This window comes from Rhinolophus sinicus, chromosome 10, assembly GCF_057876585.1.
Source record: "Rhinolophus sinicus isolate RSI-liver-muscle chromosome 10, RSI-T2T, whole genome shotgun sequence".
Classification (NCBI taxonomy): Eukaryota; Metazoa; Chordata; class Mammalia; order Chiroptera; family Rhinolophidae; genus Rhinolophus; species Rhinolophus sinicus.
This window is the reverse complement of record NC_142510.1, coordinates 15,799,963-15,813,028: the sequence shown is the minus strand read 5'-3', so window position 1 is coordinate 15,813,028 and position 13,066 is coordinate 15,799,963. Positions and strand designations below refer to the sequence as shown.

The window sequence follows — 13,066 nt, the reverse complement described above, 5'->3', positions numbered from 1 at the left end:
ATTAAAGGGATCAATTCAGAACCAATATATTACAGGGGCAAGTCCCAAAGCCGTCCCACATACGCTTCCCGCGGTCAGCTGCCCGCCTCGATGCCCACCCCCCTGGAATGAGTTCAGTCCTCTCGCCCTGGGCCCTGGAGGCCCAGCCTGGCCTCCACCATCAGCCAACGCTCTTATGTAGCAGATTGTGCCCCTGGAATGGCAAGGTTCCCGGAACTTCTGACAGGGAAACCTGAGTGCCAGGGGAGGCGGAGGCTGGGGAAGAAGGTGTGCCTTCACCTGCCTGGGCCGTCACCTGGAGGTTACCACCTGCATACACTGAGGTCCCCTAGGCTAAAAACAATCAAGGAAGCTACAAAATGCTCTTTAGGGTGGAAAAGACTCCAAATGCAGAGAAAGAGAGAGAGACCTCAGGAAAATGCCGCCTTCCTTGGGTCTGTCTAGGGGACGGGCCAGTGTGGGTTGCCCATGCTTGTCACAGGACCCCTTGACGTGAGTCTCTTCCTGCCTGTCACGACCACGAGGTGGCAGGACGGGCCCTGCTGGCAGTCTGCATGCTGCGTGCTCTCGGGGCTGCCCCAGGCCTGGGAGGGGCTGGCCTCTGAGGGCAGGCTCTGCAGATGCTCTTGGGGGGTAAGTCACATGACTCAGCACCAAGGAAAGAACTGCTGTGCCACTTGCTCCTCCTGACCTCACCAAATGCGGGCAGACTGGAGCCCCCTTCCAAAGGCTGGGGTGCATGGCCTGGGGGGCTCAGCACGATGTCAGGAGTGCAAGGACCAAGAGCAGCCTCGTCCTGATGGAAAAGACCAGAAAGCCCTACCCGCAAGCTCCCTGCACTGCCTGCGGGTCCTGCACTGTACTCAGACATACAAGGACAACATGAAGTTCAAAACAGGCTCCAGCCCCAAGCTCACAAATATCAAAAAGCTCACTTCCTGCCGGGGAGCAGGAAACAGTCAGCACCTACAGGGGCGCTGAATTAATCACATTTTAGACCCATTCTTTGAAGTAAGAGTTACCAGACCAGCCGCCTTCAAAGCACAGCCAACTTAATGCTTCAGCAGAGATGCAGCTGGCGAGGCGGCGTTATCACAAACGCTGTGGTTTTCCTGTGTCCTGGAGCAAACGGCCTCCATTCACATGCTGTCCCCTTACCCAGCAGATTCGTGCAAAAGGGAAGGCGAGCCTCCGGGGGACAGGGCCACAGAACCGTAGCAGGGGACACCCACATGGGAGAGGGGACTTCAAGACCACGGAGAAACGTTCATAGAAACTCAGAAATCCTGGTCATTCTGAACAAAGGGAAGGCAACCAGAGAGGCCTTGGCTGTGCCTCCTTCAGGCAGGAGACCAGCCATGTGTCCCTACTCCCAAACGGAAGGGCTTGTACTTACACCTGCCGGGTCATAAGAGGTCAGAGGAGAGAGGTGGCTGAGCTCCCCAGAAGAAAACCAATGTGCCTATTACTTAAACGGAGGGCATCCTCTGACCGGCCATCCACGGAGCTTTCTGTAGCGATGGAGCTGGTCCGTGACCCGCACGGCTCAACGTGGCTACCGAGCGCTACCTGTGCGGCAGGTGTGGCTGAGGAACCGCCCGCTTTACTTCACTTAATTCTACTTAAGCCAGAAAGCACGTGTGGCTGGAGACGACCATCCTGAGCAGAGCAGCTCAAGCAGCCTCGCTCAATGCAAGTCAGCTGGCTGCGCGGCCGCTGCATTTTCCCGGAACGCTGTCTGTGGTGCAGTTTAGCATCTCCGCATGTGTTTGCAAAATAAAGACATAATAGATGCAATTAAGATGCACATTGAGAAATAAGTACAAACAGGACAGGATGATCTGCTTATTGTGAAAACTAAATTTTCGCAGGCAGCCCCCAAACAAGGCCCAAGGAAGGGAAAGTTCCCCAAAGGTCGAAGTTCCCTTCAGTTTGGCTACTTTGGGCCCGGCACCCAGGGTCACTTCACAGTAATTGAAGGATGAAACACAGCAGAGGTGGTCGGCTGTCACCCAGTGGCGAGCCAGCTGCTGTGACTATTAGGGGGTCTTCTGAATTTGTGCTCATGGACAGTTAGTGAGGATGGCCCACCGGGAGCTGCACAGCAGACAGCAGTGAAATCAGGCCTACTCAGGGGCCCTCAGGTGGAAATGTAGCAACAAGCCAGCAGCTGGCTTCTCAGTCTCTCAACATTATTGCCTGTGATCAGAGGCAATTAAACTTGCAAAGAGGACCAGGTACACCAACAGAAGCGTAAATGGAGGGCAGACGCGCTTTCATTCGGAGCGAAATGTAGGTATTAGCTCACGTCTCCTGTTAGTAGCAGAGCCCCTCCTGCAGCCTTCCCTCAAAGCTCCCCACAAAGGCTCATGTGACACCAGCTGGTACCGAAGGGTTGTAGCCAGCAGTTGGGGGTGCGGGGAGGGGAGCTGTAGAATCATCCTCAGCCTGCAGCCTTTCCGGGATTAACACATGACTTAAGGGACAGCACGCATTCTTGTAGACTGTTCTCTGTGCGGTTCCAAGGCATTGCAGCCCAACACCTTCCCCACACCCCACTTGCAAATGCCAAGTTTCACAAGATGCACCGGGCTCCATGTCAGAGACTCTGGGTCACCATCCCAGCTTTCGTGTCACTACTGGTCTTGTGACCCTCGGTGATTACTGATTTCTCTTAGCCCCTGTAACCTCAGCTGAGAAAAGGACAGCGACCCAGGTGTCTGTCAGGAAGTCGTGAGAGCATGTACTTGGCGTCAGTCACTTCTTGCTGTTTCTGCTACCGTACCTGTCCATTCACAGGCTCCATGGTGTGTGCTTGTTTTGCTCCACAAAAGCTAATTTTATCATTATTGCCTAGAATTCACTGCATCAAAGAGCACGGGCTTCTCCCGCCCTACACAGGGTTTAGGGTCTGGCGGTTTCATCCGTCATGACAACTGGGAGAAACAAATACTGTTTCTACTGCAGATAAACCAAATAAATTTTACTAAGACAAGAGGGTTTATCTAAATGTTGGGCAAGGCAAGTGTCCTCGAGGATAATTTTGATATCAAATAAACCCTAATTCAGAAGGTAGCAGGCCAGTTCTTTCTCACGTCTAACCTCACTCCCAAAGTTAGTTTTCTTTCCTTTGACACAAGTGCACGTAACTCACAGGTTATAGAACTAACTGGTTATGATTAGGCCATGCTAGATTTGCAAATGGGAAAGAGAACATTTCCTGAAATAATTCCATTGCTTGCTTCTTCTTGCTTTAAAACAAAAAAAAAAGAAAGAAAGAAAGAAAGAAAAGGTGCAAACCTGAAAATAGGGAGTGAATGTCACCACCGCCGACCACAGGGTCCTGGCAGCTCTCCACTCTAAGCACAGTGGTCACTTGGTGGCTCCATTTGGAGGGTTACAAGGTGGTGAGTGACACCAGCTCACGAAAGTCTGCTCACTTTGCTTTAAATTTTAAATTTAAATTTTTGCTTTGTTATCTACCTTTTAAGGTAATTAAAACATCAGGAAAATTATTTTGTATTTACCCTCATGTTAAATTCTGATGCTTTGCCTGAAGAACTTCCTTTAACATTTCTGACAGTACCAATCACCTGAAAAAGACATCGTTTTTGTCTTCATTGTTGAGGATAGTTTTGCTGGGTATAGAATTCTGGGTTGACAGTGGGGTTTCCCTCCTTGCTGGCACTTTACGATGTCACTCCCTTGTCCTCTGGATGGTATAGTTGCTAACAAGTAGTGTGCTATAATTATCTTCGTCTTTCTGTATATGTCTTCTCCACCTCTGGCTGCAATTAAGATTTTCTCTTTCTCTGGTTTTTGGCAATTTGACTATAACATATCTAGAAACGTGTGTGGTGAGTTATGTTTTTCTTAGTGACCTCTGAAATTCTTGAATCTGTGACATTTTCTCTTTCGTTCATTTTGGAAAATTCTTGGCCTTTATTTCTTCAAATATTTTTCTGCCCTTTATTTCTCTCTTTTCCTCTACCTTTATGTTAAATTGTTTGATATTGTCCCTCTGCCTTTGGGTGTTCGGTTCTGTTCTTTAATTCTTTTTGTCCCATTTGTGTTTCATTTTGCATATCTTCAAGTTCACTGATTCCCTCCCTCTCCCTCAATTGTGTTTGTTCTGTTGCATACCCATGAAAGGAAGTCCACATCAGACTCTATTGTTTATTTCTAGCATTTCCATCTGGTTCATTTGTATAGTTTCGCTCTGTTTACTGAAACAGCTCATCTATTCTTGCAGCTCACCTTTTCCACCAGAACCGTTCACATGTTCATCACTGTTATTGAAGATCCTTATCTGAGAGCCCAACATCTGGGTCATCTCTACTGATTGCTGTATCTCTCGACAATCTACTGTCAGCAGGTCCATTTCTTTGAGAGGTGTGTGTGTGTGTGTGTGTGTGTGTGTGTGTGTGTGTCTAGTGATTTCTTTTTTTATGTCAGACATTGTGTATAGAAAAACACAATGCGCTCCTCAGGTGAACATAACTGCCCAGAAACAAACGCACAGTGAGGCTATTAGCTAGGGAGGGTGAGGTGAGGATGGTACGATCTAGCCAGAAAATGAGCTGGGTTTAGACTTCTTGTTCCCTCATGACCCTCAGTGACCACAGGCTGCAACTTCCTTCAGCAGGGACTGTGGTCACCTGCTGTGCGTGGCTTGGGGCCTGGGGTTTCTCACCTCCAGCAGCTCCTGCACACCAGGCCCCAGAGCAGCCTCTCCCATGGCACACTGCCTGTCCTTGGGTGCCAGTCAGGTGGTGGGAGAAGGGACTCTCAGCTCCTGGTCCAGCTTCACTCACAGCCCTGGGGTGGCGCCTTCTCAGCATTCCCGCCGATTCTTCCCCCATGCCACTCACCAACAGCCCCCAGCAGCAGCAGAGCGTGCTGTGTATTGGACATGATCTGGGTGGTCCCCTCTCACAGATGCCCTTTCTCCAGGGACTACAGTGTATAGGGTTGACGTCCCATCCCAAGTGGCTCGAGGCTTCTGCTTCCTGTGAGAGGAGAGTCCAGGGGGCAGGTGAGTGTGTCAGTGGCCGGTCACCTCCAGCACTGCACCACCAGGAAGACCCTATGGGGTCTTCAGTCCTGCCTTAATATTTCTGACAAGCCTCACAGAGGCCTACAGATTGAAGTGCCTACTGAGTGAGAACTCTGTGGGGACAACTGTCCCTCTAAGAATTTGTCAGCATGTTGGTGGCTTTTTCCTTACTCTCTCCCTCCTGAACTCTGCCGAAGGTAAGGCTGTTCACATGTCCATCCCTCCTCAGTTGGGCAGGCTGGGAATTCCAATCCCTTAGCTGCTTCGCAAACTCAGTGCACTGAGGGAGTCCAGAAACACTGTGGCTTGTGCAGAATAGCCAGCTCTTGTTCACTGTTAGGATGGCAGAGACAGACTCTCAGGGAAGCAGAATCTCTATATAATTTAATCCCTTTCCAATGTAATCCTTTCGCATGGCTTGGCATATGGCTGGTGTTCCTGGGGACAAACCACACGCACGTGAATAGAATGTGTGTCACAAGACAACTGGGAGAGGTGCCTTAGAAACACCGCTTAGCCAGGGGCCAGGCAGTGCTGTTCAGAGGGTCCAATCCCTTTACCGATTTTCCATCCGGTTGTTCTGTCAACTGAGGAGAGGAGTGTTGAAATTCCTTCTCTATCCCTTTAGTTGTCTCTCTTTTATTTCGCGTAATTTGAGATCTGTTATGTCTTCCTGACTTTCTGTGATGCCTCATCCTTTACCCCCGGTGATGTTCAGTCATGAACTCACCTTCTCACTACTGTCTTCACGGTGTGTCTTTCCCATCCATTTGCTTTCAAACTCTCTGTGTTTCTACATTGAATGTGCACCTCCTGTAGAATATAACTGTGTCTTACTTTTTCTTTTGCATTTGTTCCTTCTATTTCTGTCTTTTAACTGCGATGTTTACTCCATTCACACTTACCATAATTACTGATATGGTATTTAGGTTTACCACTTCATTTTTTATTTCCTATTAAACCCTTAGTTTTTCATTCCTGTTCTTCTTTCTCTGCCTTTTTGGGTCATCTGAATATTTTCAGAGCACCCTTCAATGTATCCATTGGCATTTCAGCCCGTACCGCTCTACACCTTCCTAGTGCGTACGCCACAGGCTGCCATGCGCATCCTTAACTTTTCAAATCTTAAAGTTTATACTGTGCCACTTCACAGAAAATGTGGACACTGCAGCCTCCCGGGTCCATCTGCGCCCCCACCATGCTCCATGCCACGCTTGTCACGTGTATCCCCTCTGAGTGCATTACAAATCCCAGAAGACAAAGGATTCACTTTGCTTTAAACAGTCTCATATGTATTTTGAAAGAAGAAAGAGAAGGAAAACCATCTTTGTGCTCACCTGCGTGTTTACTATTTTCCATGTTCTGCATTCCTGCCCAGGGACCCGTCTTCTCACCTCCTGACACTTCCCTTCAGCCCGGAGAGCTGCCTGTGGCGGTCCTGGAGTGCACATCTACCAGCGATACACTCTCACTCCTTCTGACTTCGCCACCATCCCTGGAGGGCGCTGTCTGGGTGCAGGATCCTGGTGGATGGTCTCCATCTCTCAGCATCACTGTCCCTGGGCACCAGGGTCCGACTATTTCAAAGGCCGTGTTGCGCTCTGGCTGCTTCCAAGATTCTCCCTTCCCCTTTGGTTTTCAGTATTGATTTCAATGATGTGAGCAGGCAGTTTTATTTGTGCTGTGTAAGGTTCACTGGGCTTCTTGCATCTGTACATTTATGTCTCTCACCACTTTTGGAAACTTTTCAGCCATTCTCTCTCCCCTCCTCCTGGGGCTCCGACTCAGCCTGGGTGACCTCTACTGGTCTTTCATTCCTGGGTCACCTCCACCCTGCTATCCAGCCCATCTGGTGAATTTCTTCTTTCAGCTATTGTATTTTTCAGTTCTGAAATTTCCACTGGGTTCTTTTGTCTATTTTTGAGTTTTCTGCTGCAACCTCATCTTCCTCATCCATCAGAAGCCTGTGTTCCCTCACCTTGGGCTGCACAGTCTTGACAGCTGCTTGGGCGCTGTCTGAAAATCCCAGTGTCCGGTCATCTTGGGGTTGGCCTCTGTCAACGATCTATTCCCTCCAGAATAAGCCTACTGTCCTGGTCCTCTGCTTCTTGTGTGGTTGGGGACTGTGACCTGAGCATGACAATGTTGTGCTGTGGGACATCTGGGTTTGGTCACATCTCCCCAGACAGCGCTAATGTCTTCGTTGTAATGGCACGTAAACCGGGGAGACCCAAACATAACCTGTGCCGTGCTTAGCCCTTTCCACTCCTGTCCACTTGGGGGCTGTCCTCCGCTCACCGCCCAGCCAGCAGCCATGGTCCTAAGGCAGGATAGATAGCCTAGGAAATTGACACCCCCCTCCAGGGTACAACGTGAGGTACCTCACCGATTACACACGTAACAAGTGACTGTACGCGGGACCTTGAGCCGGAGCAAAACAAGAACTAGTTTCATCCAGCTAGAGTGATCCCTCTGACTGGGAGCTTTAGCTAATTTTAATGTCATTATAATGTCATTTGCATTGCGGTTATCACAACTCCCATCATGCATCTGACGCCATGACAGTTCCAGAGAAACCAAATAAGGAAGAAAAAGTGGGAAACAGAGACTCCTACCCAGGGGGAGGAGACAAATGAACCATGTCAATGGGACGTCACCAATTCCCACCCTGGGAGGGATAAAAACCCCTAATCGTGACCTCCTTGGCACGACTTGTTCTTGAGGTCGCCTGCACTTTCCTCTCAAATGTGTACATTTATTTTCAATAAACCACTTTCGCTTTCCCGCATCTGTCTCGCTCTTAAATTCTTTCTTGCGCCAAGACAAGAACCCAGTCACCGCTGCTCTGGGTTGAGTCCTGTCTCTGGTGACATCCCACTGCCCCCTCATCTCTGAACAAAGAGCCTGCTCTGCGCGCTCACTCTGGGTGCAGCGTTTCCCTTAGAACACAGGCTGGGGGGACCTCCCCCGACCAAACCAGGCACAAATCCGACCACCTTTGGGGTGCCCTGCCAGTGGCAGCTCCAGGTGAACACTCGTCTATGAAGGGTATCTACAGCTTCGTGTCCACTGGGGACTCGGTGTGGCATGGAGAGGGGAGCACGCACGTCATAGGCCTTTTCATTCACCCGGGTGGGGGAAGGGCTCCACAACAATGTGATGGCGCCATCACCGCTTGCTGTCACGGCTCTGGGACGACTCTACCCAGGGACACAGAGACTGGTTCTACACGCAATGAACCTGCACACGTGTGAGCTTCCTTGTCTGCAGTAGCTGAGCACTCTGGGCAAGGAGGCCGGCGGGGGTCAAGCGTCCCAGTCAGATAACAAACATGGTGTCAGAACAACATGGGGAAACCTGCAGGCCGGTGGCAGATGCTCAAGCAATGACAAAGCCAGGAAAAAAAGAAAGGGCACGAGGATACATACCCCAACACATAATGCTAACTCTTGCAGAGTTTTTTTCTAAATGATTTTCACTTACCAAATGAATACCTGAAAAACAAAAGGAGAAAAATGTATTAAAATTATGACATGCTGTGCCAAAAAAAACTTATCAGATTAAAGCATCGTGTTAACCCATTAAGTAGAGTCCATGACAGTGACCCCAGGACAGTGTAAGATCAGTCAGGGCAGAGAGCTTACTGGCATGAAATGCGGCGGGAGGTGGAGGCAGTTCACCGGGCTTGAATCTGCCTTCAGGTGATCTGAGTGGAGGTGAGGGTGAGGGGAGACCTGTCCTCAGGTGCTGAGTGGAGGTGAGCGTGGAGGGGAGACCTGTCCTCAGGTGCTGAGTGGAGGTGAGGGTGAGGGGAGACCTGTCCTCAGGTGCTGAGTGGAGGTGAGGGTGAGGGGCGACCTGTCCTCAGGTGCTGAGTGGAGACCTGTCCTCAGGTGCTGAGTGGAGGTGAGTGTGGAGGGGAGACCTGTCCTCAGGTGCTGAGTGGAGGTGAGTGTGGAGGGGAGACCTGTCCTCAGGTGCTGAGTGGAGGTGAGGGTGAGGGGAGACCTGTCCTCAGGTGCTGAGTGGAGGTGAGGGTGAGGGGAGACCTGTCCTCAGGTGCTGAGTGGAGGTGAGGGTGAGGGGAGACCTGTCCTCAGGTGCTGAGTGGAGGTGAGGGTGAGGGGAGACCTGTCCTCAGGTGCTGAGTGGAGGTGAGGGTGAGGGGAGACCTGTCCTCAGGTGCTGAGTGGAGGTGAGGGTGAGGGGAGCCCTGTCCTCAGGTGCTGAGTGGAGGTGAGGGTGAGGGGAGACCTGTCCTCAGGTGTTCTGATTGAGGGGTTGGAGCCCCAAGGTCCACCAGGCCTCCCTGGGGGACAGGAGCCTTTTCACCCCCTGCACCACCCCACACAGCCAGTGTAGGACCAAACCCACAACAGCCCAATCAAAATAGATTTTGGGAAAAAGTAAAACTTGGTTTTCTTGCAGTAAATAATTTCAAACACCACGAAAATGTTACACTCCACAATCTGAAAATGTAAAGGCTACTCCCTGACCAGGAGCACAGATTGTTAGAAAAGGGCCCCAAATGAAAGGGATGTGGGGGGTTGTCTCCTCTCTAAGACTCTGAGACGGTCTATCTTCACTTGGAACCTCAGTCGCATCCCAGCCTGGGGCGTCCGTGCTGCAGGCTCACTCTACACCCTCGGCGGAGGGAGGCACATCAGCCCAAACGCGTCAAGAGCCCGAAACACAGACTAGAAACCCCCACAATCTAACAGAACAAAATGGAAGTGGGGTTGCACGTGCCCTTGGACAAATCCCACCACACCTGTGCAGCTCTGGTACCTGTCTCTCAGCCCAAGTTAACAACAAAATCCACTATCTGGACTCAAGAATCAAATGACCACACCTGTTATTTACAAATAGCATGACCTACTGTTTAGGAGTAAAAAGAAATGAGGCACCGAGACACACTACAACGTGGAGGAACCCTGAAAGCAGCACGCTGTGTGAGAGAAGCCAGACGCAAAAGGCCGCATAGTGTGTGACTCCATCTATGTGAAAGGTCCAGAACAGATGAATCTAGAGACAGAAAGCAGATCAGCGAGTGCCGGGGGCTGGGAGGGGAACGGGGGTGTGTGAGGGCTGATAGGTATGGGTGTCTTTGGGGGATGACGGAAATGTTTTACACTTAGATAATGGTGATGGTTGCAGAACTCTGAATATATAAAACCACTGACTTGTACACTTGAAATAGTTACATTTTATGGTATGCAGATTACGCCTCAATAAAGATGTTTAAGAAACAGTTGTTTAATGAAACACGTATGAATGACAGGACCCGGGTCTGAGACTTGCACGGGGTCTCAGGGAGGGGACTGGACCCCTGGAGGATGAAAGGAGGGGCGTCAGGCGTCTGGAGAGTGGGTGCAGGTCACAGGGCTCCCATACTGCCCGCTTTGAAAGTACGTGTGGTTTTCCACAGTGAAAAGGTTGATGCAGCCCCTGCAGGCAAGAGAAACTCAGGACACGGAAGCAATGGGGGGCGCTGAAAGACTGAGTGTCAGATGGCGTCTCAGAGCCAGGGGTGCTGGCGGCCTGGCAGCGCTGGTACTTCTAACAATCCTGAGCCATCAGAGATGCACGTTACTTACAGCTAAAATAACATGATGTGGGATTTGCTCTTTATTCTAGAAAAGAAAAGTTGGGAGGAGAGGGAACAGACGTGTGTGCATGAGGGTTCTTTGTATTATACTCTCTACTCTAAAACAGATTTCTAAGTTTCCAAAGTAAAAACCTGTAAAACAGTCAGGATGCAAGAAACAAGTTTACTCAGTCAAGTCTCCCAGTAAAGAACCTTGTTGATGGAGAAGGGGAGAGGGCTGATTTTCACAGACTTGGAAAGAAGGAATGTTTTCGGTTTTTGTCAGATCACATGGGAAGAGACTGAAAGCTGTCACGTCAGAGCTGGCCTCATCCTCGTGGAAACCAGGGACAGGCCTGTGGTGTTACCGCCATCACATTTGCTGAGGGTATTTAAAAATGTGTTCTTTCGTAGCTTCACCTGTTTTGAATTTTGCATTTTAAGGCTGCCTGATATAAGATTTCTAAATATAGGTAGTTATATCCAATTACATGAAAAACTCAAAAGTCTTCATTACTTCTATAGCTTTTATTATATTTTCTAACAGCTGGAACTTATTTTAGAAGAGATGGCCGTCCATGGCGCTATTTTGAGTAAGTTCTATTGTTTTGTTCTGTAAAGAAACTGAAGTCCTATCTTGTTCCCAGACCTACGAGTAGATTGTGCTCCCAAATGGTCTGTGTTAACACAGTACCTCCGCCTGCCTGTTACAGAAGGGCCTCTCCACAGAGGGAGGCGCGTCTTCGCGGGAAGGAGACAGAACCAAAACGGGGAGGCGCCTGCAGGAAACTCGCCCCCCATACAAAGCAGCTTTATCCGCAGCCCCTTGGGCCTCACGCTACCCCAGCGACTTCTGTACGAGGCTCCTATTTTTCCAGAGGGCCTCTGATTAGAAAAGAACATCAGGCTTCCAGCGCTTTTCCATTTTGGAAAAAGGGTTCATGGATAAATATTTGTTAAATTACACTCCCTTGGCTGTGGACAGGCAAGCTGTGAATTTGTAAGAATTCCCCCACTTTCTTGTCTGGCACCGAGCTCCCCAAAGGCCCACTCAGGAAGTAGGTAGACGGGCGTCAGTAATAAAGCGTGTTCTTCTAAGCCGCCCCCGATTCCTGATGTGGGTCTACGGGTGATCACGTCATCCACACTGAATGCCCCGTCTCGTGGTGACAGCCAAACAGAAGCAGCTCAAGATGAAAATGCCACGGGAACTAAAGCAGTGGCCCTCGGTGTGCCCAAGCAGTCAGTGCCCACCGTGCCCCTTCTGTCAGCACAGCGCATCACAGGACCGTGGGAAGTAATGCCCCTCCTGGTCAGCGGGATATGGGACCCGTCACAACACCAGCAAGGCCCCAGGTCGGTGCCACTGCACGAGAGCCGAGAAGGGCCGCTGTGTGTGTGACAACCGCTGGACACTCCCCGTGTGGCGGCCCAGCTGAGGCGGCTCTGGGGGCTGGACCTTTGTGAACACACTCGTCTGACAAGGACAGAAGGGCTTGCCAATCAAATGCAGGCACCGCTTGGTACAGCACCCATAGCCCTGCCCTCCACCCTTTCCACCTGGGGCTGGGCCCCCAAGTGGCCCTGGGAACGTACCCCTTACTACCACAGACTGGAAATGGCATCATTCTGCTTCCTGGAACATCATAAATCTATCTGAAAGAGGAATTCATTTTTATGCATCAAATATATCTACACTGGTGAAATCTACGGGCTATGGACCGGGCAGCCGTGGAACGGGGTTGCGTTTAAGGCCCAGAGCCAAAAATCAGGTTTTCATCCTCAATAGTCAGAGAAGAGCCCTGGTCGCCTTCACATCTCCCGGGCCTGCTGGCATCTGCTCTCAGCACTCTTTGAAGTCGATACCCTGTCCCTGTGTCAGAGGGACATGCCAGAGGCGGCTTCCTCCGCAGGAAGAGACCCCCTGAGCCGCTCAGCCTTGGTCCAAGTTTCTAGAGATAATCCTTTCTTCCTTTTGGGGGGCCAGGAAGGTGGGGAAGAGAGAAGGACAGTTAGACGGCCATCCTTAATAGCAACAAAGAAGCCCTGTAGGATGCCTGCCAAAGTAAAGCACAGATAAAAGGATCAGAAATCCAGCTTTTTGGAAAAGCTGACGCTAAATTAACTCGAGAAACTTGTTCAGAAGTCACATTAGGGTTTTCAACGAGGTCTCACTGTTTGGACAGGATGGTGCTAGTGGCGGTTGGGGTCTTCCTGGGGATCATCTAAATTCTATGCAATGACACTTACTGAACTCTGCCTCTCTCTCTGAAATGTCATCGATCCCCAAGATGTTTAAACTCCTAGAAACAGAAGACAGACACCCCAAGTACCAAATAGATGTACTCGTATGCAGGAGTCCACACTGATCGAAGACTGAATAAATAACATGAGGACAAGAGACAGGTCTCCATGCAGAAGGA

At 50.2% G+C, this 13,066-nt stretch overlaps 1 protein-coding gene across 1 annotated transcript in view; it reads right to left on the bottom strand.

Annotated features, from left to right (window-relative positions):
* The window catches only part of LMF1 (lipase maturation factor 1), a 99,173-nt gene that overhangs the window by 68,337 nt on the left and 17,770 nt on the right, over positions 1-13,066 (bottom strand). The window contains exon 3 of the mRNA XM_088801359.1: positions 8,540-8,550. Coding sequence (XP_088657485.1) covers positions 8,540-8,550 — 11 coding nt within the window. The remainder of the gene's footprint in view (positions 1-8,539; positions 8,551-13,066) is intronic.